The sequence below is a fragment of the Leuciscus leuciscus genome (assembly GCF_965113295.1).
Source record: "Leuciscus leuciscus genome assembly, chromosome: 4".
Classification (NCBI taxonomy): Eukaryota; Metazoa; Chordata; class Actinopteri; order Cypriniformes; family Leuciscidae; genus Leuciscus; species Leuciscus leuciscus.
In genome coordinates this window covers 29,931,682-29,958,604 of record NC_138728.1, presented here as the reverse complement: position 1 = coordinate 29,958,604, position 26,923 = coordinate 29,931,682, and the positions used below count along the sequence as shown (strand labels likewise).

General features: G+C 37.6%; 1 protein-coding gene across 3 annotated transcripts; it reads right to left on the bottom strand.

The window, feature by feature from the left end:
- Window positions 1-952: 952 nt before the first annotated feature.
- On the bottom strand, window positions 953-18,279 carry LOC309497643 (uncharacterized protein). 3 transcript variants are annotated; one of them, XR_014205641.1, is made up of 4 exons: window positions 18,200-18,279; window positions 17,134-17,354; window positions 1,464-4,715; window positions 953-1,029 (listed from the first exon to the last, which is right to left on the bottom strand). XR_014205641.1 is itself a non-coding variant. In XM_082167937.1 (4 exons), the coding sequence occupies exons 2-3, from the start codon at window positions 17,303-17,305 to the stop codon at window positions 3,250-3,252; spliced, it is 1,638 nt and encodes a 545-aa protein (XP_082024063.1). In that variant the 5' UTR covers window positions 17,306-17,354; window positions 18,200-18,279; the 3' UTR covers window positions 953-1,703; window positions 3,239-3,249. The 3 variants fall into 3 exon arrangements, 2 of the variants coding, with proteins under 2 accessions (XP_082024063.1, XP_082024062.1); XM_082167937.1 differs by having other exon boundaries at window positions 953-1,703; window positions 3,239-4,715; XM_082167936.1 differs by having other exon boundaries at window positions 953-4,715.
- Window positions 18,280-26,923: the final 8,644 nt, after the last annotated feature.

Below are 26,923 nucleotides of genomic sequence, written 5' to 3'. Positions count from 1 at the left end.
AAAAAATACCCTTAGAAAGAGCTACAGTAGAAAGAGCTACTGAACATAAATAAAATGTGCAAAAGGGTTTTGAAAAAAATACCCTTAGAAAGAGCTACTGTAGAAAGAGCTACTGAACATAAATAAAATGTGCAAAAGGGTATTGAAAAAATGTTGAACAAAATGTACATAAAATAAATTATAAAACATAATAACATAATAACCATAGAAGAGTAGAACATAAACATGAGTCTTGAAGATGGTTCATTTCTTTACCCTTGAAAAATATACAAAAGCAGATTCAGCAAAATACACAGTAGCCTACACCAAATGAAAAATGAGAAATACTGTACAAATCATTTTCTTTTACTACTCAGACTCAGAGTCTGAAGCCAGGAGAGCATATTAAGTGTTCATTGTATTTGTATTTTAACCGAGCAGCTATGGTTGCGCGTTTCACACACCCTCTCCGAACGAACCACGTTGAGTTGTTGACACTGACAGCGGCAAAAGCGACGTATGCGCTTTTCACTTGTAAAACTCAAGGGTGTATGGGTAATAGTCTCTGCTCTCGGTGGGACGAATTAGGAAGCGTGCATTGTGAAGGGCGCTCTGAAAAGCGTCAGCACAGTCAAAGGATTAAAACAGGTGCAAATGAGCGTACCGGTACGCTAAAAGCACGTTCTGGGCGCACGGAGAGGTGGCGGTACGCTCAAGAGCTATATTTGGAAGTGGCGGTACTGAGTACCGGCGCGTACCGGCCCACTTAAAGCACTGGTGTCAGTGTATATTAAACTGCAAAAAGACTATTTAAATATTAACCCTGCATGTTATGCTTGTCTCTGTGTGAATGAATGGCGCAGACGCGCGGTTTCATTTACCTCACACACTCACACACTGAAGCACGCGTCTCTGCTGCCTCACGATATGATGACATGATGAAATTCATCTCCAGAGCCACTCTGAGAGTCACTTCACGAGCATTTTACCGTTTAATTTGAGAATATCGTCATATCATACACACAGAAACTCAAAGGTCTTCACGGCAACCTGTCAAAATAAAAGTTCGGTTTAACTTGACGAAATTGACAGAAATAATTATATTAGGCTTCTGTACAGTAGATTTAGCTACGTCTCCATGGGATTTTTTTTTATAAGCAATATTTACGTTTAAACAGCATGTAGCCTTTAATGCTTATATGTATTATTTACTTATACCGTCATAAACAAAGTCATTGAATTGAATTCAATATTTTTTTCAAATAGTTCAATAAAATAGAAAAATAGTTCCAACAGATTTTGCTGTGGTACCGAAATTGGTACTGAGAACCGTAAAATTTGTATGATAACGGTACCGACTACTGGAATTTTGGTACCGTGACATCCTTACAAGGAAGTATGACCATATCAGCCCGGTTCTGTCAACACTGCATTGACTCCCTATTTAACATTGTATACATTTTTAAATCTTGCTGATAACTTACAAAGCTTTTATCCCGAGGTTTACTATAGTCAGCCAGATCCGGGCCGTATCCAGATCAGAGGTTGGGCACCTCTGACACGACCACAACGTATCCCTGAAGTGTCAGCAGAGATTGTGTCAACTAGACTCTCCCCTGTGAAGGCCTCATCGACACGACAGGCATCGGCACTAATCCTCAACAAAGCCGTCTCTGAGAACTGAACTGAGCTGGACGATGACATCACTGTAATCTCCAGAGCGGCTGTATAGATAAATGTAATATATTAATAACTTTTTTACAACATAAACTTACTTAAGCTGGACTATGACATTATTTTCTCTGCAACTTTGTTGCATTATTTTCCTGTTATCACTGTAAAGCTGCTATATAAATATATAAATGAAGGTGACTTAAATACTTCAATTTTCATATTTACCTGATTTTGTTTGTTGTATAAATGTCATTTGATTGAATACAATTTGGATCTCATGGCACCTCTTACCAAGAATAAAAACCTGCTCCAGCTGTGTAGCATGTTACCATAGCAAAAAAGACACCTAAAAACCAATCCACCCTTTTGATTATCTGACTGCACTGACACTATCAGATTAGAACAAAAGCTTGAATTGTAGAGCTGCCTTTGAACTCATATCATAATTGATCTTTACAACATCCACATCAACTGAACTAATCTAATGACACTGCAGTCTTGTGACTTGACAATATTTACCTATGCATTCTCTCACTAAAAATGAATCAAATAATGCAGTTCAAAATGTATTATTTCATTCAATCCATGTTCTTTTATTTGCAGACGCGCGAGAGAGAAAAAAAAAAGACGCACACTCGGGTTTGATTTGGGTTGTGTTAGCCTACGTAGCTGTCGGTGTATTACATAAACTAAAAGAAAGTTTATATATAATATTTTCTGGCTAGTTTACTTTAGTTTAGTTTTTTTTATAATCAACACACAAACCTAATAATTAAAAACAAGTTTAAATGGGTAGCCTAAATCTTCTATAAATATTTTTGAGTCTTCATTTTCTTTTTTTGCCTACTCCAGTTCTTGTTAAAACTCACCAGACATGCTTATTCTGTGCATTTTGGAAATAAATATATATATAATTTTTTGAACATTATTTATTTAAAATATTTTAAAATATTTAAAACTGTGCTTTCACTTTAATTGAGCATGAGCAGTGCAGCAAAAATAGACTTGGTGCCGAAACCTGCGCTTCAACTGCTGCTCACATGACGCTCCTGCTCCCGGTGTGAATGCCCTCATTTGTATGTTTTTGTACATTTGCCCTCATTTCATCTTCATGCACGGCGAAAAAAATATGCGGTGTGAAACTGCCGTTAGTGTTGTACACATGTTGAGAAGACGCTGTTTTCAACCATTTTTTGTTTTTTTTCTTTCTTTCATGAGCTCATTGTATTATGAAAAATAAATCCTATTCACAAGTGTGCCTTCTGACAAAAGAGATTGAGAACCACTGAACTACATCAAAGCAGATGGTCAGGTGTTCACATCTACATGACAAAAAAACAATAATGATTTATTATAAGAGGTCAATAATGCACATTTTCATGAAGGTGGACAATCATATCTAGGCCACATTAGCTGCGGTGTGAACGTAGCCTTAGTTTCACACAGATACGTATTTTCCGGTGCCATTTTAAATGGCTGAGCCATTTAAATCTCTTACAACACAAAGAACAAAAATAGCGTCTGACATCTGCGTTACTTTTCAGATGTATCTGTAAGTGTGATAGCAAAATAAATGTTTTATTACACTTTACGTCTTTATCCAGAGTGATTTTTAAAATGGCTCCTCTTGCCACATTCAGGGCCCTGCAATTCCTTTCTAGAATGAGTTTGCAAATGACTTTTCAGGTGTCTTCGATATGTGAAACTCTTCTCACAATGAACACATGTAAAAGGCTTCTCTCCAGTGTGAAGTCTCATGTGAACATCAAGGCTTACTTTCTGATTGAAACTCTTTCCACAGAGAGAGCATGTGTAAGGCTTCTCTCCAGTGTGAACTCTCATGTGAGTCTTAAGGTTTCCTTTAAATCTGAAACTCTTTCCACAGTGATCGCACATGAATGTCTCTTCTCCAATGTGAATTTTGACATGCTTGTTAAGGCTTTTTTTGTCTGGGAAACTCTGTCCACACCGATGACATTTAAAACATTCCTCTCCAGAGTGATACTTCTTCATGTGGAAATTAAGGGCTCGTTTACGTGTAAAACATTTCCCACACTCAACACACATGAATGGTTTCTCTCCTGTGTGAGATTTCATGTGATACTTAAGATTTCCGTTTTGTGTGAAGCTCTTCCCGCACAGTTTGCAGGTGAAAGGACTCTCTCCGGTGTGACTTCTCATGTGGGCCTTAAAGGTTGATTTGTATGTGAAGCAGTTTCCACACAGTTTGCAGGTGTAAGGATTCTCTCCAGTGTGACCTCTCATGTGTAAATCAAGGGTTGATTTATGTCTGAAACTGTTTCCACACTGATCACATGTGAACGGCTTCTCTCCAGTGTGAATTCTCATGTGAGTCTGAAGGCCTCCTTTATGTGAGAAGCTCTTCCCACACTGTTTGCAGGTGTAAGGCCTCTCTCCAGTGTGACCTCTCATGTGCGAATCAAGTTGTGCTTTATATGAGAAGTTTTTGCTACACTCTTTGCATGTGTAAGGCGTACTTTCATTGTGAGATGTCATGTGCCTCTTGAGGCTATCTTTAGTACTGAAACTCTTTCTACACTGATTACATGTAAAACAGTTCTCCCCTGAGTGCATCTTTATGTGGTTATTAAGGGTTACTTTACTTTTGAAAAGCTTTCCACACTGATCACATGTGAACGGCTTCTCCTCTGAGTGAATCTTCATGTGGTTTTTAAGGGTTACTTTACGTTTGAAAAGTTTTCCACACTGATCACAAGTGAAAGGCTTTTCTTCAGTGTGACTTGCCATGTGGGAATTAAGGTTTCCTTTGTGAGTGAAACTTTTTCCACAATGATTGCAGGTGAAAGGCTTCTCTCCAGTGTGAACTCTCATGTGTAGTACAAGGTTATGTTTTAGTTTGAAACTCTTTCCACACTGACAGCAGGAGAAGGAACTGTTAAATTCTCTCTTCGGTGCTCTTTTTCGTGAGGAAGTCGTTTCAGTTTGTATGTATTTTTCTTTAGTTGTGACATGTTTCTCATATTGATGTTTCTCTTCTATTTCATTCAGTTCTTGACTCTCCTCTTTCAGTCCCATCAGGTCTAAAGCAAAAAAACAAAACAAAAAACAAATACAAGTTAACATCAGTTTACCATCAAAAACAACAAAACGATATCAGATCTTTCGACAACTTAATTCTCAAGCTATTCAAAAGAACATTGTGGTCTATGTTGGCATTTATGGACAAGTGTTAGCATAATTTAGGTCTTATAACAAAGAGACGTCTCATCAAACACAAGTATGGAATGCAACAGGGCTCAGTATTAGGTCCTCTGCTTTCCCCAAGGAACATTATCATTAAATTTCCCCATATGACCAAACGGGAAGTTGTTCCTTTGTTTGAACAACAAAAACCAGTGCTTTGTTGTAAAAAAACTCTCCAAGTTAGCAGAGTTTATTGATATTAGGGTTACATCAACTAACGGATAATATTGACAAAAAAAGAGATTATAATTGTTGAAAATAATCACCAATACATTTTATTGTTGACTAATAATGTCTACATGCAGTGCGCGGAAAAACCTCCACCATTCATGTCACTTTACAGTAGTGAATAGAGCATTTCCATGGACAAAACACTGCAATGGATGGCACAGAATTGTACGTAACATTTATGCATTTAGCTTTTATCCAAAGAGACTTACAATACAGTAACAAGTAATTTGTCAACAATATTTATAGTAAACAATGACAGGAATTGTTAGAAATCTAAAACGGGAAACAAGCTCCCAAGCTGGGAAACAATAGTCAATGTAATATGATAGAAATCTAATCAAATGATAATCTAATCTCACTGTCAGAAATACTGCAGGTGCGTGAAAATTTAAACTGAATCCAGGTTCTGTTGTTGATCTGTTCTGTATGCTGCTGTTTGCACTTTGCACATTAAAATAAACTCTTTGCTAAAAAAAAAAAAATTGTTTGTATTTTTTAAAGGGTCAAAGATACGCGTCAATTTTATTTGTATTTAATGCCAATTCAATATTATAATCTTATCAGTTAACGGTTAATAATCGATTAACGAGCGGCGGTTGTCGGTCGGGAAAATTTATCGAAATGAGCATGCATAGTTTGGTATCATTTAAAATGTCACAGTGTGACTGGTACAAATGTCTCATTTCCAAATAAGTAAAACACAAGGTAATAAGGTTTTTAAGAGTTTAAAGATAACTGACATACAATGGAAGGTGATCTCCTGGCAAATGGTCACACACCCCCAAAAGGTGTAACCTCTGAATGCAAATTTCTTTTGTTAGTACATGTTTCCAAGTGAAAAAGGTCCTGACTATTTAATGAAATGTAGCAAAGGGTTCGGGGCCTTTCTGTATTTCAGATCAGCCTGTGAGGCTGAGAGTGAGACCTCTCAGTCTCATGTATTTCTTAATGTTGGGTTTAGGGATGTCAATTTTCACAAATTCCCATGATCGATCGTCGTTTTTGTTAGCCTTAATACTGCGATATGCGTCTACTGCAGTGGCTATGACAGCATGACAGGGTCTGCAAATGCTGCTCAAAACGCTGTTCCTCACCAAATCAATGAGAATGGTTTTAAATATAAAAAAAGGGCTAGTAGGATTGTAAAATGTTTCGATGTGATTGATAATTAAATTAATTATTTAATAATCAAATATAACTACTAATACAACGCGTCACCAACGCCGCCTCATATGCGCTTAGACTGTTGTGGACGCGCTCTTCCTGGAACAACTGCACGCGCTGAATGAATCTGCTACCGTTAAACTGGAGCACTTTGCTAGCACGTTATTTATCTAAAAGAAACGCGTCCTATATGAGATTAATCAGATATATTCAAAATAAACATAATATTACAAATTATATCTGCACAAAATGAAGCAAATTCATGCACAAGTGAACTTGAACTAAGTTACGTGCCATTCATTCAGAATGACTCATGTTGTGGACGCGCTCTTCCTGGAGCAACGCGACACGGCAACTAAAGCCAAATAATTCACAATGTTTTATTACAATATTGTTCTCTTTATAATGTTATGTAATATTACAGTCCCAATAGTCATTATTAGTCGTGCACTGCCGTTTGAGCTGCGCGCGCTGAAGCTGACACTTTACTACAGAGTTAATTCTTAACCAAATGCATCCAATATGAGATAAATCAGATACAGAAAATAAACAGTATTACAACTTACATTTGCACAAAACAAAAGGCTGCAAATGCACACGCAAACTTATAGTCATGATGAAGGTGTAAAATGGTCCCAAACATAACTCCAGCGCGCTCGCTTTACATGTTTCGCGGTTGAGCAGCGCGCACGCGCATGAAGACCTGCTTAATCGATGATCGATAAGTTGTATCGATTAAATGTATTATCGACAATTAATCGATCGTCGATTAATCGTTGACATCCCTAGTTGGGTTGCATCTTTTCTCTTTATTCCAGAGCATTTGATGTTTTGTATCGATTATCTTTGAATATATTATGAAATTGGCATGATACATTTACCTGACATAATAAATTGTTACATTTAATTATTCTAACCGACTTTGGCATTATTTCCATTAAAGAGTTAAAAGGAATAGTCAAACATTCGCTCGATGCACAGATATCATTAAAACCTTTTCATTTATGGAGTCAGATGAAATAACGAGAGAATACATATTCAAATGTATTGCATTTAATAAAAAAAGACTTTTCCTCGAGAAAAGGACAGTAACACGTAAAGACCTTCCGCGCTGGTCGGATGCCGGTTTTGGGCCGATTCAGCGCGAGCTTACACAATCATGAGCTTTATGTTTTGTCTAAATGATCGCACGGTTTTCAGCCAGTTTGTGCAGTTCAAAGCACAGTATATTTCTTTCTCAGGCATGCCTCCATTTTTCTGCAAAATGCTTAATGTTAAAATAAAGTTTTGAAATGCATGAAATATGGTTGGTTAAATTTAATTTTAACATTGTTGCTCACCTCATGTGGTGGAAAAACAAGGCAATTTTCTTAATTTCTGATACAGCACATTAATACAGTATATTGCAGACCTAAATGAACAACTTAAAAAGGGTTTTGATCTTTAGGTAAAAACTTTATTTTTTCATGGTAAGGATTACCCTGGAAATCCAGAGTTCTCGCGAGAGCACAAGTTGAATTTGCTCAGCGAGTCACTCTGGCTTTGAGTAATGATGCTCATTAACTATGCCCTTGTATCCGAGCAGCACCAATCACATTGGGTTATCTGATATACTGTAGGTGGGCCAGAGGCGAGCTAAACAGATGACGACAGCGCTGTGACGTCGAAGTCATTAGTAAACATGGCAAGATGGCTATTGGATGAACACCAGTTGTTTGAAACGGCTTTGGCCGCTACAATGAACGAGTTAGACTTGACTTTTTATCTAAAAGAGGAACAGAAGACGGCGCTCGAATCGTTCCTTTGCAAGAAGGACGTTTTTGCAGTTTTGCCGACCGGATACGGCAAGAGTCTAATCTACCAGTTAGCTCCGCTGGTAGCTAAGCGTATGGGGCTTAGCGAAAACCCACTGGTGACTCTGCTGGATATGTCACCCCGTGTATTGTAGTGATTGGTCGTAGTGTTATCCAATTGCATGCAGTGAGATTTTCAAATGCATGCTTGGTGCTGCCCCTCGAGTTGGGCGATTTTCATTACCCTTAAAGGTCCCATGACATGAAATTTTCACTTTCTGAGGTTTTTTAACATTAATATGAGTTCCCCTAGCCTGTATATGGTCCCCAAGTTTCTAGAAATTTTAATCAGTGTAAATCGAGCTTTTGCTATCTTTCTCTGCCTTTGAGAAAATGGAAGCTCAACCGGGCTGATCTTGAATTTCTTCCTTATGACGTTATAAGGAGAAATGTTACCTCCCCTTTCTCTGCTTTGCCCGCCCAGAGAATATTTTCCGCCCATGAGAAAATGAGCTAGGAAGTAGGAACGCGCGGGCGCGATTTTAGTTTGTCCATGAGAGATATCATGGCTTTTGAGCGAGCGAAGCATAACAATTGCTCAATAATTGGATGTACAAATGAACACCGAAGGGTCAATACAGAGCTGGGCTTGCTGAACATCTGAAACTAAAGTCTGGATCAGTACCAACTCTCTTTGGCTCAGCTACACACCTCGGACAAGTAAGTCAACTAATGATATATAAGTGTGTTGATTTACTGTTTATGGTTACCTAGCTTGTTACACATAGAATGTGGCTGTAACATTAGCTATGCAGCTACTTGCGCTAATGTAAAGGTAGACAGCATCAAGTATGTGTGTAAATACATACACTGTAACGCGAGTGTTGTACACTTCTTTGTTATTTGGATAACCGTTTTCCTGTTGGTTATATGGCACGCGCGATATCCGCATTTCAAGATCGCAGAGCTTGATGTAATTGTAATAAGATAAATTACAGACGTTACAGATCTCTCATGAAAAGGCAACAGTAGGTTCGCGTTAGCTACATGATAATAACTGTAAACCATCCGAATAAAGTACCGAATCCAGACATAATATTTTAAACGAACCATTCGGAAACGTCCTGCTGGAGCCGCTGAGTTGCAACTTCTTCATCCGTTGCTTCTCCATCTGGATCAGATTCTGGGTCAAACTGAAATGCTTGAACGACTGCGTGTCTTCGTGCCATTGCAATATATCCAACGTAAACATGCATGGTACCATTGCGCAAGATGGTCAAGGCCACACCCACCCTCCACCTTGCGCCGCCTTTCTTCTCCTCATTAGCATTTAAAGCTACAGACACCGAAACGGCCCGTCTGAAGGAAGCTCATTCTGGGACTGGCTTGTAGTGGCTATAATTCTGCCCGTCTGAAGGAAGCTCATTCTGGGACTGGCTTGTAGTGGCTATAATTCTGCACGAGGCTGAATTGTTGGAAAGATCTACAGTACTAGGGACCACTAAGGCCTATATTAAAGCCTACAAAAAGTAGCATGTCATGGGACCTTTAATCTTTCGGATTTGGGCCTGGATTTCCAGGCCAGGTAAGGATGACTTTTGCGTGGAATTGCCCAACTGCAGTTTCTCAAGGGAACGCCAAACATTTGTGAGAGAACACAAAAGTTCAAAATGTTTTATGCTGCTGTCTTGGCCAGGTGTCCGTTGAAAAATGTATTGTTAAATATAGGTTAAATAGATTAATAAAACACAAAACAAAGTGCTAAAAGTAAAATCACTTAACTTACAATACAGAATGGTAGATTTCAGAACCATATTCATAGGTTTCCGTTATTAGATAAGAATTAGTGATGCATTGATGTGTTTACCACTTTAATGTTACAGCTGGTAAAGGTGAGGTTATTATGACTTTAAAATGCTGATTAGCCTGTTGATATCATCAAGGTAACATATTTAGCTATTATGATAGACTATTCATGGGTTTCATCAGGTCCCTTTCCACAGGTGTATAAAATCAAGCACCTAGATTATGAATGCAGACTGCATTGTGCTTGATTAATACACCTGTGGAAAGGGACCTGATGAAATCCATGAATAGTTTTTTCTCTGGATTGAAAGAGCAAACTGCAAAGTAACTAGAAACTAATGTGGACACGTAGGTCTAAACATTGTGGAGTTTTTAGTGGAGTAGAAATATGAAGTAGCATTAAAAAAAATAGCATAAATACTAAGAACAACAACAAGAACGAAACATGAGTGAATGTACATACAGTATAGTCATCATTTATAAATTATACAAAAATAATACATAAAAATCACTTACATGATTAAAATTCAGAAAATAAATTAATATAATATTTGATATTTATGATTAGTACTGGTGTTGAAAAATAAACTATGAAACGAGAAAATAATATTAATGTCGAATATTTCTAAAGCTTGATTTTGGATTAGTTGTATGAGTGTGTTAAAGTGAAACCAGAGTCAAATTTCTCGCATAAGCACATTTGTTTAATCGTTTTTTATGATTCTGACAGGACATGGCATGAATGACAAGCGTGTCACCCGGGCCATTTCTCTGTGCAAGAGAATTGTAAGCTGTTTTTCGTACAGCTGGAAGAAAAGAAAGAAACATATCTTGCTGAAGTTCAGATTCAGCTGGGTCTGCCAAGTCACCAACTCATAACCGAGTCTGCCACATGCTGGGGATCAAGGCAGCAGATGATAGAGAGAGTCCTGGAGCAGGAAGGAGCACTGGCCAAAGTCCTGTCTAATGACAAAAAGACCAGGCACCTTGTCCCTACCTGGCAGGACTTAGAGGTCCTAGAAGCAGTCCAAAAGGTCCTGAAACCTCTCCAGGACTTTACTGATGCTTTATCAGGTGAGGAGTACGTCACTATCATATGTGAAACCTGTGCTGCACCTTTTTAATGAAAGTCTCCTGGCATGTGAAGAGGGTGATAACGAGCTTTGTAAATCGATCAAGACCAGCATTGTTGAGTACCTCAACAGCAAGTATTCTGACCCAGCCACTACTGACCTTTTGGAGATGGCTTCATTTGTGGACCCACGTTTCAGGGCCGCCAACATCCCAAGTGAAAAAGTCGATGCATTGAAGCACAGAGCTGTCTTGGAGGTGGAGACGCTACTGGCTGATCAGAGCAGCTGTCAACCGCCTTACCTACGTGTGCCTGAGCCTGCAGATGGAGAAGCAGCAGTAGCACCAAAAGCTAAGAGACTGGCAAGCTTCTTCAAGCAGCGCACAGCCACCACCACTGCACCAACCAAGAGGGAGGCTATTGAAAATGAAAGTGAAAGTGACGGCCAAGTATGGTAACCCATTCTTGGAATTTGACCTCTGCATTTAACCCATCCAAGTTAATGCACACACATTAGGAGCAGAGTAGTGAGTAGTTAACACACACACTGCAAACGTGGATACACACACCCAGAGCAGCGGGCAGCCTTTGTGTGGCGCCCGGGGAGCGATTAGGGGTTAGGTGCCTTGCTCAAGGGCACCTCAGTCATTTCCCACCGGCTCTGGAATCGAATCAGCAACCTTTGGGTTACCAGTTCAACTCCCTAACCACTAGGCCATGACTGTCAAGTTACTTGCAGTCAGCAAGTGTGGAGAGTGACACTGATCCCCTCAAGTGGTGGAAGGATCATAAAGTTTTCTTTCCATCTCTGAGCCACCTGGCAAAGCTCTCGGTACCAGCTACCAGTTCACCCTCCGAAAGGGTTTTCAGCTGCAGTGGCAATATCGTGACCTGCCAAAGAGCATCTCTGAAGCCGGATGCCGTTGACAGGCTGGTGTTTCTCGCACAAAATCTTTAAACGAAGGAGGACACGCTTGTCTGTCTTCTAATGTCTACCTCAAGACAGCATTACTGATTATCAAAGTAAAAAAATAGGGGGGAAATGTTTATTGAGTTGATAGTCTGTTTCTTGTGCAACTGGTTAAGACTGTTCAGATAAGAAATTGAGTTAACAAAACTGAAAAGGTAATTTCAAGCTGATGTTTAAAAAAAAATTTCTTAAACTGAGCACTTTATTTTGTTCTTTCTTTATATGTAAATGCTGCCCTTACTAGGGTTTGTCATATTCTTTTGTAATGTTCGTTATTTGCATCTGTGGATTTGTTAGAAAGGAGAAGAAAATCTGTTATTTGATTTTAATAAGCCATTTATAGTTGTCAAACTAAAAAAAAATTACTTTGTACTAAAAAAGATTGGCCTATTTTATTTTATAGGCTATTTTTATTTAAGATTTTTATTTATTTAAATGTGCACCTTATGGAGCTTTGATTTCAAAAAAGATACTCCTGTTGTTATACAGTATTTATGTTTACCTTTTATTGTTATTTGAACAGCTGAGCATTTAATTATGAACCAGGTGAAGCAACCTGTTTATTATTTATTCATTTGATTTTGCAACTGTTCACTGAAATGGCTGGTTTCAATAAAACTACTTGTGACATGTCATATTTGGCTTTGACTGAACATTTGCTCTCACTTTGCGGAAAAAATATCGGGATATATATCGTATATCGATATTCAGCCTAAATATATCGGGATATGACTTTCGATATGGTCCATATCGCCCAGCCCTACAGTATGTTTAAATTGTCACTTTTTGGTGCTCAGAAAAACGTGCTGTTTTAGTGTGTGCCCTTTAAATGCAAATAAGCTGCTGCTGCACGGCACAGGGGGCGGAGCTTCATGAGCTCGCGCTCAGTCTCAGGACAATTTCATCTCACGGAATGATGATAATATCATAAACTCTCAATAATGGTGTTCATTTCGACCCAGAGTCGGACAATAATGCCTACAGAGTCAGAGTGCTCTATGGAGATGGAACGGGTATAGTTTAGTTTAATTACGGTTATAACGTATTTGTCATCTGCTTGTATGTATCCACTATTAATAGCCTACAAGTCTGCTGTTTCGGACCAGGTCTGAATGATGATCAAAAATATACTGATGAGTTTAATAAAGTTTATTGTACATCACACAAAAGATGAAGCGTCAGTTTTACTCCAGAAAATAACCGTAAGAGCTGAGTAAACAGTATAAAAAGTGCGTAAGTACATAAACGAATTTCGGTAGAGTTGAGGGAGCATTTTCTTTGAAAACAAAATAATTCCACCTCGTCTTCAGCGGCTGCCTCAGATTTCGGGAGTAAACAGAGAGAGCTATGTGGATTAATACATCCAGCCACACAACACCTACAACGCTTGGGAGACATTCTCGTCAGTGCAGCAATGGCGGATGTGTACAACTCGCTGTGAACTCGATCAGGGCGGGTCTATGTTAAAACGGCAACACTCGTGGGCGGGGCCTGTGGCTTTAGTGACGTCACTAAAGCCACATTCTGAAAACAGGTCGTTGGGAGACACTGTTTATGATTTATGGGGATTAATAAAAAAGGAGTGAGTGGATTTTTATCACTATTGGGTGGTTGTGTACACACACTGCCAACACACATTTACGTCCAAACAGCATATGCAAAAGTGAATTTTGAATAATAGGTCCCCTTTAATTTAAACCCTGTCCAGGAAACCACCCCTTTATCATTCAAATTACTGACGTTTTAAATGTTACTGGGCACGATCCATGGAAACGGAGTGAGGCCGGTGGCGCTAGTATTAATGAATGTCACCGCGCGCTGCAGGAACTTCAAAGGATAAGAGGAGGAGTGACGACAGTGGAAGATGCGAGAAGACCAGGCCTGGGACATTTAAGTTGCATTTTGTCTGTGTATGGGCGGCAGTCGGCTATGAAGCACGTACTGTTACCGTTCACTGGTTCCCTGCGCCTTGAATTTTGTTACATGTATATTTTAAAGTATTTTAAATAGCACATTAAAATAAAACACTTGGAAAAATAATACCTTAAGAAGTAGGGTCTTATCTTTTTATTTTACCTCAGATGCGTTTTTTTCGTGTTGTCACGGAGAGCACAGAAATTACCACTCAAAAGACAAATTAGTATTTTGGGAGAATTTTGAAAACGGAAAAGTTTTATGTAAGCTGTGCAATTTTAAACTGGCATAACTCTACTAGAGTGATGCATAACCATATTCAGGACATGCACGTAGGTGTGTTAGCTGAAGCAAGCAAATGACCATCACGTATTCACTTCAACATCGAAGAAAATAACTGTGCTTCAGAATCAGAATGAGCTTTATTCGCCAAGTGTGCAGAATTTAGAGGCATTTAGCAGGATTGACTGTTTGATTCAAAGATTAAGCGCTCAAATGGATCATATATACACACGTCTTTAGAGGGTTTTTTACTTTTAGACTAGTCGGTTACAAAACTTCCGTTTAAATGACTGTCAAATTAGTCGGTGCGCAAAGTTTTTATCGGGATGGCGGACAGCAGTGAGTAAAATAATAGATGCCCCAAACACGTTTAAGTTCAAAGTCTGGATGCACTTTGGCTTTTATACCATTGATTGGACAAACATATTGTAATTAGACATCTTTGACACTCTGCACCGAGCACTTGCACAGATACACACGTGAGCGTATGAAAGCATGCGTCTATTCACTTAAAATGTTAAATTTAATTTACAGACTGAAAAACTTTTTGTGCTGTTTTCAAACAGTTTGGACTTTAATAAAGAGAGAAAACCTGCACTAAACCTTTTCACGGGCATTTTGTTTTCATAGTTAGACAGATATCGTGATCATCATTATAGTATCATTATAGGATTGTCTAGCAATAGATCATGATATTATCGTGTATCGTATTGTGAGGTACCCTGTGATTCCCATCCCTAGTGAGTATCCTTGTAAACATGGTTATGTCTTAAAGCAGGGCTCAGTAGTTTCGGGATTTCTTCGCTGTATTCTCGCTTTTTGCTGGCAGGTAACTCTCTAGAGCTCCCCCCACAGCTTCAGAATAGATATTTGACAACACTGTTGTAAAAACTCGTTGGCGATTCTCAGACACCAGAGGCTATAGATCAACGACATCAAAGCAGATGGGACATTCTTTAAAACGTCTTCTTCATTCGGGTTCGGACAGCGTGAGGGAGCGCAATAATGACAGCATTTTAGCAGATTTCTTTTGGCCGTAAAGCAATTGTTTACATCGCGAGACCTGATATCACGCGATACTTCCTGACGCGGCGGCCGCCGGCTCAAAGTTGCGAGTGCGGATTTTCCGCTCACGGGCACCAGGGGGGTGCGAAACGACCACCATTCAACCCGAAATAAGTAATATAACCATTCCAATGACTCCGAAGCTGTTCAGTTAAGGTAAAAAAGTTACTTAGAGCACCTTTAAGTGAATGTAAACGGTTTATAACTAAAACACGTGTAACAGTATATTTGATCCGTTAATCAAACAACAAAAGACAAAAAAAAAACTCACTCACTGATCTTTACTGAATGAGTTTTGTAACTTTAATAAACATTCATCTATTCATCTACACCCATGGAGGGCCACAGTGTATACTATGTGTACAGTGCAACAGCAAAGAGCATGTTTACATTTTAGACAAGTCAAGTTGCGATACTGAAAAGGACATTGAAATGGCACAAAAAAAACCTAAACCACCTTGACTGGACTGTTATAGCCTAGGCCTATGCCTTTACAGTACACGGATCCATTCAAAATGACTAAACACAGCAACATACAACTGACAAATCAACATGATCCTGAATGTGTGTGGAAACAATATGAAAGTACTGAAATGTGTCTGTGCATAAATACAATATGCGATCAGTATGTCGATAGAACAGATAAATGGTTTGTTTGCGCATCAATATGACAGATTGGCGCATGCTTGCTTTACAACTCCGGTACATTTACATTTACATTTACATTTATTCATTTAGCTGACGCTTATATCCGAAGCGACTTACAATTGCTATATATGTCAGAGGTCGCACGCCTCTGGAGCAACTAGGGGTTAAGTGTCTTGCTCAGGGACACATTGGTGTCTCACAGTGGATTCGAACCCGGGTCTCTCACACCAAAGGCATGTGTCTTATCCATTGCGCCACCACCACCCCTTGTTTTCGTGGTACGTCACCGCAGTCTTTGAGATGCCGGTTTGCTTTATCCAGCAGAGAAACGTAGAAAGCATATCATAAAGAGAGAAAACCTGCACTAAACCTTTACATGGGCATTTTGTTTTCAAAGTTAGACAGATATCACATTCAAAAAGCGGAAGCTTAAAATAGGAGCGTGAAAAAACTTCTGCTACAGCCTGTATCAATGGGATTGGTGATTTTTTTTTTTATGTAAAATTCAGCAGATCCTACTTCTAAAAAACGCTGTTTACAATCATTAATTGAGCAAAACAAAGTGTGACACAAAGAAAACAGGAAAATCATAATATTCTGAGGTATATTTCGCGATTTAAAAGGAAGCGCATAAGCCATACTATGTGTATACGCAATACTTTAGACTAGAGTCTGATCACCTTATTTTATTACAGAACTGCAAGAGTGTAATACAAACAATAGATAACATTAAGAGAATTACAAACAGAAACTTATCGCATTAAACTATAATGTTGCCATTTATTCATGCACTTACTTTATGATGCGATCATCTATAATTAGATCAAATTGAAGTGGTTTAAATAAAGGTTATTTAATTTTTATTTTTTAAACTTTCCAGCCCATAGACGATTATTAAAAAATAACCGGTTTAATCTCTCGACTGGCAGCACCGGTGTTCTGACAATCGCGTAAGTCTAAATAAACATTTTTAAGTATTGATGTTTATTGGTAAGTTCAACTAAATTATTTAAATCAGTTGAACTTAACAATAAACAATCAATTTTCTTCTCCAAACTGGCGTTCGTCCATTGTCAGTAATGCAGGTGGAAATTCCTTTACGCTATTAATAGGACACACAGACGGATATAAGCCTATAAAGAATGTCCAACAAGGAAGTAGGATCTTCTCAACAACATAAAAAATAAATAAATAAAAACTTTAATTAGGACACTCGTATGACATTCTTTAAAAGTATCATTCATTTCTGTAGAGCATGACATTTTAATAAGGATCAAAAGACTAAATTCAGCTTTGAGAATGAAACCAACCTGTTTGTTCCTCAGTATCTTCTTGTTTCACACTGAATGTTTCTACAATCTTCAGGTCTTCTCTCTCCTTTTTAATAAACACCATCTTTGTTTGTTCCTCAGCATCTTCTTGTTTCACACTGAATACTTCTTCGATCCTCATTTCTTCACTCTCTTCTTTAATAGACGCCATCTTAAATTGTACATCACGTGGTTCTCAGTCGCTTCACCGGGAGAATTTTCTGTGTATAAACATATTTGTCATGTTTAAGATGAGAATAATGAACAGAAAAAAAATAGATCCACACTAAATCTCTGAGTGTGTCTCAATCATCTCTAGTTCAGTAGTTCAGTGCACTAGTAAGAGAGTCAATCAGAGTGAGAGTTAATGACCTGAAAAATAGCGTTACCAATTAATTAGTACAAACTATACATTTTGTTCCTTATGATTTAGCTTTGATATTTAATGATTAGTGGATCACATTTAATAGATCATTATAGGGTGAACCATTTTTACAGTTGCCAACTTCAGAAAAGGAACTTCAGTGGTTCTTTATATGAAAATAAGGGACACTCAAAATACTTGTAGCCTACTGTACCACACAGTGCATGTCATTTCAGTGTCTGGGGTTATGTGTATAAAAGGCTGTAAGACAAACACATTTGTCAACACTTTATGTACTATTTAATTCTTAAAATAATTCAAAACGATACACTTATTGTGGTTAATAACAATCAATAAATCCTCCAAAAGAAATATAATAAAACATGGTTACTGCATACGGTATAGCCTAATACACGAGTTTCAAAAGCCCAGTTTCTCCATCATTAACGTTACTAGCCAGTGACCGAATTAACGTTTATGATATCAAGCTGATTAAGGATATTGGTAGCGAATATAAAACGCACATTTTATACAAATGCACTGTTACTCTTGCGCCTATATGCGCTTTACTCACAAAAACAACGTTAGATAAAGAATTTCTATGTTTCATTCAATATTAATTAGTTCCTTTTACAGTCATTGTAAAAGCTATAAAATTGACTGAGGGGCTTTCATTGATTTAAAAACATAAAAGCCACAAACCTTTTATCAGCATAATCACAACAGATCAGATGCAGGAGCGCGGCGCTGCCTCATGACGACACCTTCTTCTTCTTGATTTTGGGTGCACCCGCTGACGTCATAGCGCCAATTTAAAACAAAAGTCCCATTCACATGCTGCTGTGTAAAATCAGAAAAGTGCATAGACATACAACATACAAATGATACAAATAATAAAAAAGATGAGAGTTGAATCCTTGGTGAGTGATATTCTGTCTAAAAGGCAAAACTCTAATGGGTGTAGAAACCATACCAGCAGTCAGGATACTTTTTATTATTATTATTCATTTTAGTTTGATGAATATTTTTTATGAAAGATCCATAGCAAAAACTATGGAAGAGGATTAGGGCCAAGCAAAAAAATAAAAATAAATTAAATCTAAAAAATAAAGTCATTATAATGCAAGAATAAACTCATTACATTTTGAGAATGAAGTTGTTTAAAGTATTAGTCGTATGATTAACAGCAAAGGAAGAGAGGAGGGATTGATAAAGAATCCCTTACGAAAAAGAAGTATACTTCAAGTTCATTTTATGAAGTATACTTAAGTAATGTTCAAGTATATTTTTAAGTATACATTATGTAGTAAGTATACTAATCTCAATATGTACTAGTAAACTTGTAAGTGTACTATTTTAATACCGCTTGGGACTAAATTGGCCAACTTTTAGTATATCAAAGTTTATGTTTAAGTGTACTATAAGTGTAACAGTAGTAAACTTTAAGTGCACAACTAGTTCATAATTACGTTTCTCATTTGTACTGCAATACTAGTAGTTTACTATTTTAATACTTTGAAGTATACTCTCAGTAAACTACTAGTTTAGTAGTTTTATACTACAAGTTTTCTTTAAATGAACTTAACATCATACTTATAGTTTACCATTTAGATATTATTTTTGTTCTTTTAGTGTACTCAGTAAACTACTAGTTTAGTAGTTTTATACTGCAAGTATACTTGCACGTTTTCTTTTAGTGTACTCTCAGTAAACTACTAGTTTAGTAGTTTTATATTACAAGTTTTCATTAAGTGAACTTAACATTATACTTATAGTTTACTATTTATATAAAATGTTTGCACTTGCAGTAGGCCTATGCAGTATTACAACTGTTATGTTCAAATGTTATTTTTTATACTTGAAAAATACCTTTAACCAGACTGATCTCATGAAATGGCGTATGTATGACACGCCAATTCGTATTTCCATTTTTGGCGTGTTATCAACACGCATAATCGATTTTCAGCGTGTTTATCAATGCCGGTGACTTAACGTTACATTACTGTATATATAAATATATATGACCTACCCCAACCGCGTCCCTAAACCTACCCGTCACTGGGGTTAATACCATTTATGAGTGTTCCCCTACCATCCTAGGAAAAAAAATATTGCTCCCCAGATGTAGATATACATTTTGCTCAGTTTCGCTCGGACATTTAACGGCGTACACATACACGCGGAATCACTCTGACGTTTAACGGCGTAGGCATACACGCGGAAGATGACGGTTCGTTTCGGCGTGGACATACACGCGGATAGCTCAAAATGCGTATAAATAACACGCCACTTGACTTGAAAGTGGCGTGTATGTTTAGGCAAAGTCATGATGTCATGTTGCTTTAACTGTACTTTAATTTTAAAAACATTTTATTAGCTTCATGCATCCTTTTTTATCAACACTTGAATGTAGGTAAATATGATAAATAAAGTCAACATTTTAAACAAAAAAGATGAGAAAATCTAATTTTTGTCAAAGACTACGCCTTGATCAGATTCAGAACGATGATCAAAACACAGATGGAGTAGATCGAGTCCAACACCCCCAAAGCTTCACAGTCGTTTTCTCTTCATGGGTTACGCTTCATTTCATTTGGAAACATTAAGCAGTTTTGATTTACAAGCTGTTTAATGTTTGATGATCACATTATTTTACATTTGAGTTAGCAATCTTCTATCCCTTGTTTCAGCTTCTTCTTTCTCAAGTGTTTTGATCCGGAGATTCTGTACTAGAAGATGTGTCATAGCGCCCCCTACCGTATAACAGTGAAAACATATATAGCTGGAAAATGCAGTCAATGGTGGGGAAAGAGTAAAGTAGAATTAAAGTAAATTCCTATGTGCACTACCAGTGGACTAGCCTACCTAAAAATTCAGATACGCAGAATTAGAAACATATCTGTTTTATATCAATATTTTAATCAATATTTTCAAACAATGTAAGTTTCATAAGACTGTATATTAAAAACTATGTAAAAAACTATGTAAAAAAAAAAAGTATATTTAATAGGCTACTGATCAAGAGTAAACACAACTACAAGCCAAGTATACTTTGAATAATTCAACTTTTAAGTATATCTCGATCAAAAGATTGAGTACAAGTATAGGCCAAATATACTTGGACTTTTCTCTCAGTATAAGTCAAGTACACTTAAGTGTAATTAAGTATATTTCTGAATCTGAGAAGTACATAAAGCACATTTTTGAGAAGTATATAAAATGTAGACTGAAAGTATGCTTTCTTCTTTTTAGTTGAAAAGAAGTATACTAATAGAACACTTGAATAAACTTATTTTTCGTAAGGGAATTATTATCGCTGTGTACAAGATCAGGTTCACTTCCATGCTTATTTTATTTACTCTATAAGCTATTCCACCCGAAAGCTTGTTACTATATAAACTTGAACATGTTAGTTTATAAGACAGTGTGTAATATTATGTTGTAAAAAAAAAAGTATTTAATAAGCTACTCAATCAAAATAGTAAACACAAGTACAAGCCAAGAATACTTAATTATACTTTTAAGTATATCTCGATCAACAAGTATAGGCCAAATATACTTAGACTTTTCTGTCAGTATAAGTCAAGTATACTTAAGTGGAATTTGAAGTATATTTCTGAGAAGTTCATAAAGTATATTTCTGAGAAGTACATACAAAGTAGACTGAAAGTATACTTTCTTATTTTTAGTTTTTAAGAAGTATACTAATAGCACACTTGAATAAACTTATTTTTCGTAAGGGATGTCCAAGGTCAGTAGGATCTTTTGATTTGCGTCACTTCCTCTCTGCAACCCTGAGTTTAAAAAGATGTTCGCAGAGAACATCAGATAACCAGGGGGCGGATGGGATGGGCTGGCCTGGATGAAAGAGTATCGATTGCACTGTTTCACCGTGTCCTAACATAACGCGATGCAATAGGATTCCAGCGACAAATAAGTCGACTGTCCACACCAGATGCGACATAACTATGGGGCACAAGGCAGTCAATCAAAAATCACAGCCAATCAGAAGAGCGCGTGGGCGAGCTCTCTCTTCCGGCCCTCTCAATGAAATGTATAAGTACATCATCAAATTCATGAATAATTGAATAATTGAGTACTGCCTAGTTCACACTACACAACTTTAAACGTCGGCAGATCGCTGTGCTGTTTAGACTACATGACTTGCTCTGGAGTCTTGAAGTCGTTGTGGTGTTCACACTATGTGACACTACGTAAATGATCTGCAACAGGGGGTTACACACTACACGAGCTGACAACAACTCTGTCACACAACGACTCTATCCGGTCCCAAAACCACATTTTGTCACGAAAACATGCGCAAGAAGTGGAATGGGAAATGGCGCATTGTCTATTTGAAAATGGACGGCGGGACAAAATTGGCGGTAAAAAATAAATAACAATTATATATATATATATATATATATACACACATATACATACATACATACATATACATATATTTACATTTTACATTTATTCATTTAGCAGACGCTTTTATCCAAAGCGACTTACAAATGAGAACAATAGAAGTTAAACTAACAGTAGGACAACAATATGTAAGTGCTATGACCCTTCTCAGTTTCTTTAAAGCGAATTTCGTTTTTGTACAAATTGTATCTTAATTTTAATAAATGTTTCATCAACCAATTGCATGTATTTAATAAATAAAAAGCAAATAGACAATATAATAACCGTGACATGGAGGCACCGGCGCGCCGCGTTCACTTCATTGCATTGTGAACTAGAGCGCATCTCATCATGAATGAATGAAACTCAGCGTAGGCCAATGCCTCATACATTAGCATTAAATATCTTTGCTGCATCCTTTCTAGAACAGACAAGGGCTTTCTTGCGGCTCGCATCAGCAGAGCATTGCATTGTCCATAGACCGCAAAACAATCAGCGGATGGCGGGCGGGTGCGTTTTTTGAAATTTGGTAAAAAAACGTTGGTGCGGATGATGAGTTTTGTCATTTGACTCACATCATAACCGTCATCACCAATTCTGAAACCGGTACACCCCGAATATATATATATATATATATATATATATTGTTTGTGCAATGATCTGTTTAGAACCCCGAAAAAAAAAAGAATATGGGTTGAAAGGATGGATATAATCTGCCATTGTTTGCGACGCACCAGCAAGGGCCTTTATCAGAAATTCTAAAGGTCACAATGGTTACTATGGATGTGACAAATGCAGTCAAAAGGGAGTTTACTACAATAACCGTATGACCTTCCCAGAAACAACAGCCCGTCTGAGGTCCAACCATGACCATTTTGAGTCTTTTTCCGAGGACTCACACTACAGTGGGAAAACACCTTTAGAGTCACTGTCCATTGGTTTGGTGACATCATTTCCTCTTGACTACATGCACCTTGTATGTTTGGGGGTTACACGTAAACTAATATCTCTATGGCAGAAAGGGCCACTGAAGACTAGTTTAGGCCCAACGTTTGTCAGAAATGTTTCTGCACAACTGACAGAGCTACGGCCTCATGCTCCATCAGAAATGAACAGAAAACCGAGATCTCTATTTGAGTCAGACCGCTGGAAGGCTACTGAATTCGTACATTTCTCTTGTACACTGCACCTGTCTGCTTAAAAGGAAACATTCCTAAGGCAATGTATGAAAACTTCATGCTGCTTGCAGTTGCTATGACCATCTTTCTCAGTCCATTCTTGTGTGCAGACTATGCAGGAAACCTCCTGGTTTTGTTTGTGAACCACTGCAGCTGCTTGTATGGGAAAGAAACCATAACTTACAACATGCATTGCTTAACTCATTTGATTCACGACGTACACGCATTTGGTGTACTTGACAACATTTCTTGCTTTCCCTTTGAGAATTTCCTTGGCCAAATTAAAAGAATGATAAGAAAACCAAACAAGCCTTTAGAACAAGTTGTAAGAAGACGGTCAGAAAGAGAGGCTATGCGAACAATACAGTCAGATCCAGAGAAAACTCTGCAAAAACCACATGACAATGGCCCAGTCCCAAATGGTCTAAATGTGAAAGCACAATATGCAAAAATGCAGTTCAGTCACTTCTCTGTGCAGACGTGCACTGGGAATAACTGTGTCCAGCTGAAAAACAAGAATGTTGTCGTAGTGCAAAACCTGGTGGTCGAGGAACATGGAGAAACTTTCATTGTGTACACCACATTCAGGAACAAGGCTGATCTTTTTGTCTATCCCCTGCCATCATCACAGCTTGACATTTTCCTTCTCTCTGGACTGAAGGATGAACTCCTTTTCACCCAAGCCACAAATGTGCTACGGAAGTTTGTGCTTCTTCCATGCAAAGAGGACTTTGCTGGTCTGCCATTACTCCATTTGTAGGATGTAAGGCACCTGTATAAAAAAATAAAATAAAAAATAAAAAAAAGCTCTGTAAAAAGTTTAACTACTACAACTAAAGAATAAATAATATAAGTTTGTGAAATATTTTGTGAAATTGATTGACCCATTTCACCTTTTTGTTCACAGTTCAATGTTTGCTGTGGTCAATTTTCCTAATGAAGAGGACAGTTTAGCTGTCATCCCAGAAAACTGGTGCACCAAGGAGGGATGTTACTGGCCTCCATACAAGAGCCAAGAGAGGTTAAAGAAGGCAGTGTTGTTTCATGAAAAGCCAAACACTGACACATGGGAGATACACCCATTTGATTTACTGAAAAAGAAAAGTAAGTGTTTTAAAGTAATATCAAATACTAAATGTATAATTTGCAAACGTAAAGAACCCGTGTATCATTCGTTCAGTCGTTTTTTGAATTAAAGTAAGTATTGAAAGTAGAAAAATTTGAAAACGGTCCCTTTTTCGTTTTTTCATTTTTTCCAAAAAACGAAAAACAAGAATTCAGCTGGATTTTTCGTTCTCAGTTAGAAAAATGAATAAACAGCTTGAATATTAGATTTCTACACGTGGGCGGGTATTAAACGCCCCTTTCCTCTGATTTGTCAGCCGAAGATCAAACTGTTCCGTCATCAGTTCTGCACAGCAGAATAAGAGTCCTCCGTTGTGCTTAACGCATTTATTGCAACTACATTTAATCTTTTTCTCATCAAACAACCAGACTAACGAATGTCTCGACACAACCCGTACCGGGGAATAGACTAGACTTCCCTCTCAACATGACCCGGCGCGCCACGCACAAGCGCACATCCTAGAGATATAAATTATAATACATTTTAATAAAACACAAGGCCTACATCATAAAACTTCTCCAGTTGTAAGATAGGCTAGTCAGTCTGAATGACAGTTTATACGTTAACGTTAATATAGGCCAATTATATAGTCAATGCATTATTCTTTTCTTTTTTTATTAGTGTTAAAAATATTTAATTTGCAACTAATTATATTGATTTATATCTTAATTTATAATACTTTTTTTTTTTATTACTGGGCGAGGGCGACAATGATAGGCTAACAGCCGTCATTTATCCTGCCCATATAGCCAGCTGATGCAAAGCGTAGGTGAATTTATATATACACAGAAGAAAGCCCTATCTAGTCTATTCCCCGGTACGGGTTGTGTCGAGACATTCGTTGTTTGATGAGAAAAAAGATTAAATGTAGTTGCAATAAATGCGTTAAGAATCCACACAACGGAGGACTCTTATTCTGCTGTGCAGAACTGATGACGGAACAGTTTGATCTTCGGCTGACAAATCAGAGGAAAGGGGCGTTTAATTCCCGCCCACATGTAGAAATCTAATATTCAAGCTGTTTATTCATTTTTCTAACTGAGAACAAAAACGAGAAATCCAGCTGAATTCTTGTTTTTCGTTTTTTTGTAAAAAATGAAAAAACGAAAAAGGAACCGTTTTCTCATTTTTCTATATTCAATATTAATTAAAAAAACGACTGAACGAGTGATACACGGATTGTAAAGCAATTAATTAAAAAACTTGTTTTCAGATACATATGACAAGGCCCATGAATGCCTGATTCGGGCTGAAAAGGGTTCTGGCATTGAAACAGAGCCAGAGTCGTATCAATATTTAGCCTCTAATTACTTAATGCTTGCTGTCATTCCCAGGCAAAATCCTAAATTTGATGAAATAGCCTAGATTTTGAGGAGTCTGATGATGCTGACAATAATCAGCTCCCAGCACCAGCAAAGCCCCCCAAATTTGCCTCAAAAAATTATTTTTGTAAAGCTAAAAGAAGTATGTGCAAAGTCATTTTCATGAACTGTACACATTTACATTTTGTTAATTGTCATTTGCACAATTTGCAATAGCATCTCGAAGTGCATCCTCCCATCCCTCTTCATCACTCTCTGCTGGGGGTAAGTGCCCCTTGATTTAAGTTGAATAACAAAGTTTAGCTATCACAGCATTTTGCTAAATAATTAATTATGTAATATTGTATTTTTTAAAAACAGGAGCAGGATGTAAAGCAGCCTACAGCACCAATAAGGCAGCAATACAAGGTTAATAGCATCTATCTATGAATACAGTGAAGCACTGCACTGTGGCAGTCCTTTAAATGTTTGCAAGTATTGCTGGAAGTACTTTGGAAGTAAAATCATGTGTGAACTCTGATGTATAAGACAAATAACTGTTGATTATGGTTCAATTACTCAACAACATCTTTCTCAATGCCATAACTGCCCATTAATGGAGCCTGCACTGACCCATGGTTCTCCTAAGCCAGGTGTGGAGATAACGAAGAGCACTGAATGACCTTGTACACTAACAGGTACATTGAGGGCAAGCTGGATGACAGATTTCAGTGATGGAAACATGTCAGAATCCAGCAGGTTATAAACTGAAATCATGTCATGTGGAGCAGCACCATCTCGTTTTTTAACTTTCTCTGTCTTTAGATCAATGTTGTAGTGGTGTGCCAGTTCTGCTAAATGTGGCTCAGACAGGACGTTTTCAGATATTGGAAAACATGCTTGAATACCTTGAGGCATTGCTGCATTTACAGCAGAAAAACAGTTCTCCTATTCCGTTATCATTCTAATCAGACATGAATATAGTCATTTTGTTTTGAGTTGTTCGGCATCTGTGCTGATTCCCCTATGCGCACCACAAGCTGTTTCGGCAACAAAATAATTCATCCTTTTGTCTTCTTTCTCTGGCCAGAAAGTTGCTCCTCAAATAGAATGTGATTAACTTCACACAATGCCTTTGCTCTGAGATATAGTATCTGCAGCAGTGAGATCACTCTGTTTCTGCTTTAGGGAGTTACACACACAGCATCTTTGTATAACACTGCTTGGGGAAGGGCAATGGTCTCTTTTTGGAGGTATTTGTGCAAGCCTGCCACTACAGATAGTAGATCCTTGAAAAGAGTCAACAGATACACAAATGAGAAAATCAACATCATTGTTCGTTTCTGTCTTTACTTTACGGTGATGAGTCGTTTAGGAATCATAGAAAAATTATATATTATGAGAAAATTAT

What these genes read in the sequence shown, in the direction of transcription:
- LOC309497643 (XM_082167936.1), bottom strand. Translation starts at nt 17,305, where the DNA reads ATGGCGTCTATTAAAGAAGAGAGTGAAGAAATGAGGATCGAAGAAGTA. An exon ending in AGATACTGAGGAACAAACAG is followed by an intron (nt 4,716 to 17,133) that starts GTTGGTTTCATT and finishes TTTTTGCTTTAG; the next exon opens with ACCTGATGGGACTGAAAGAG.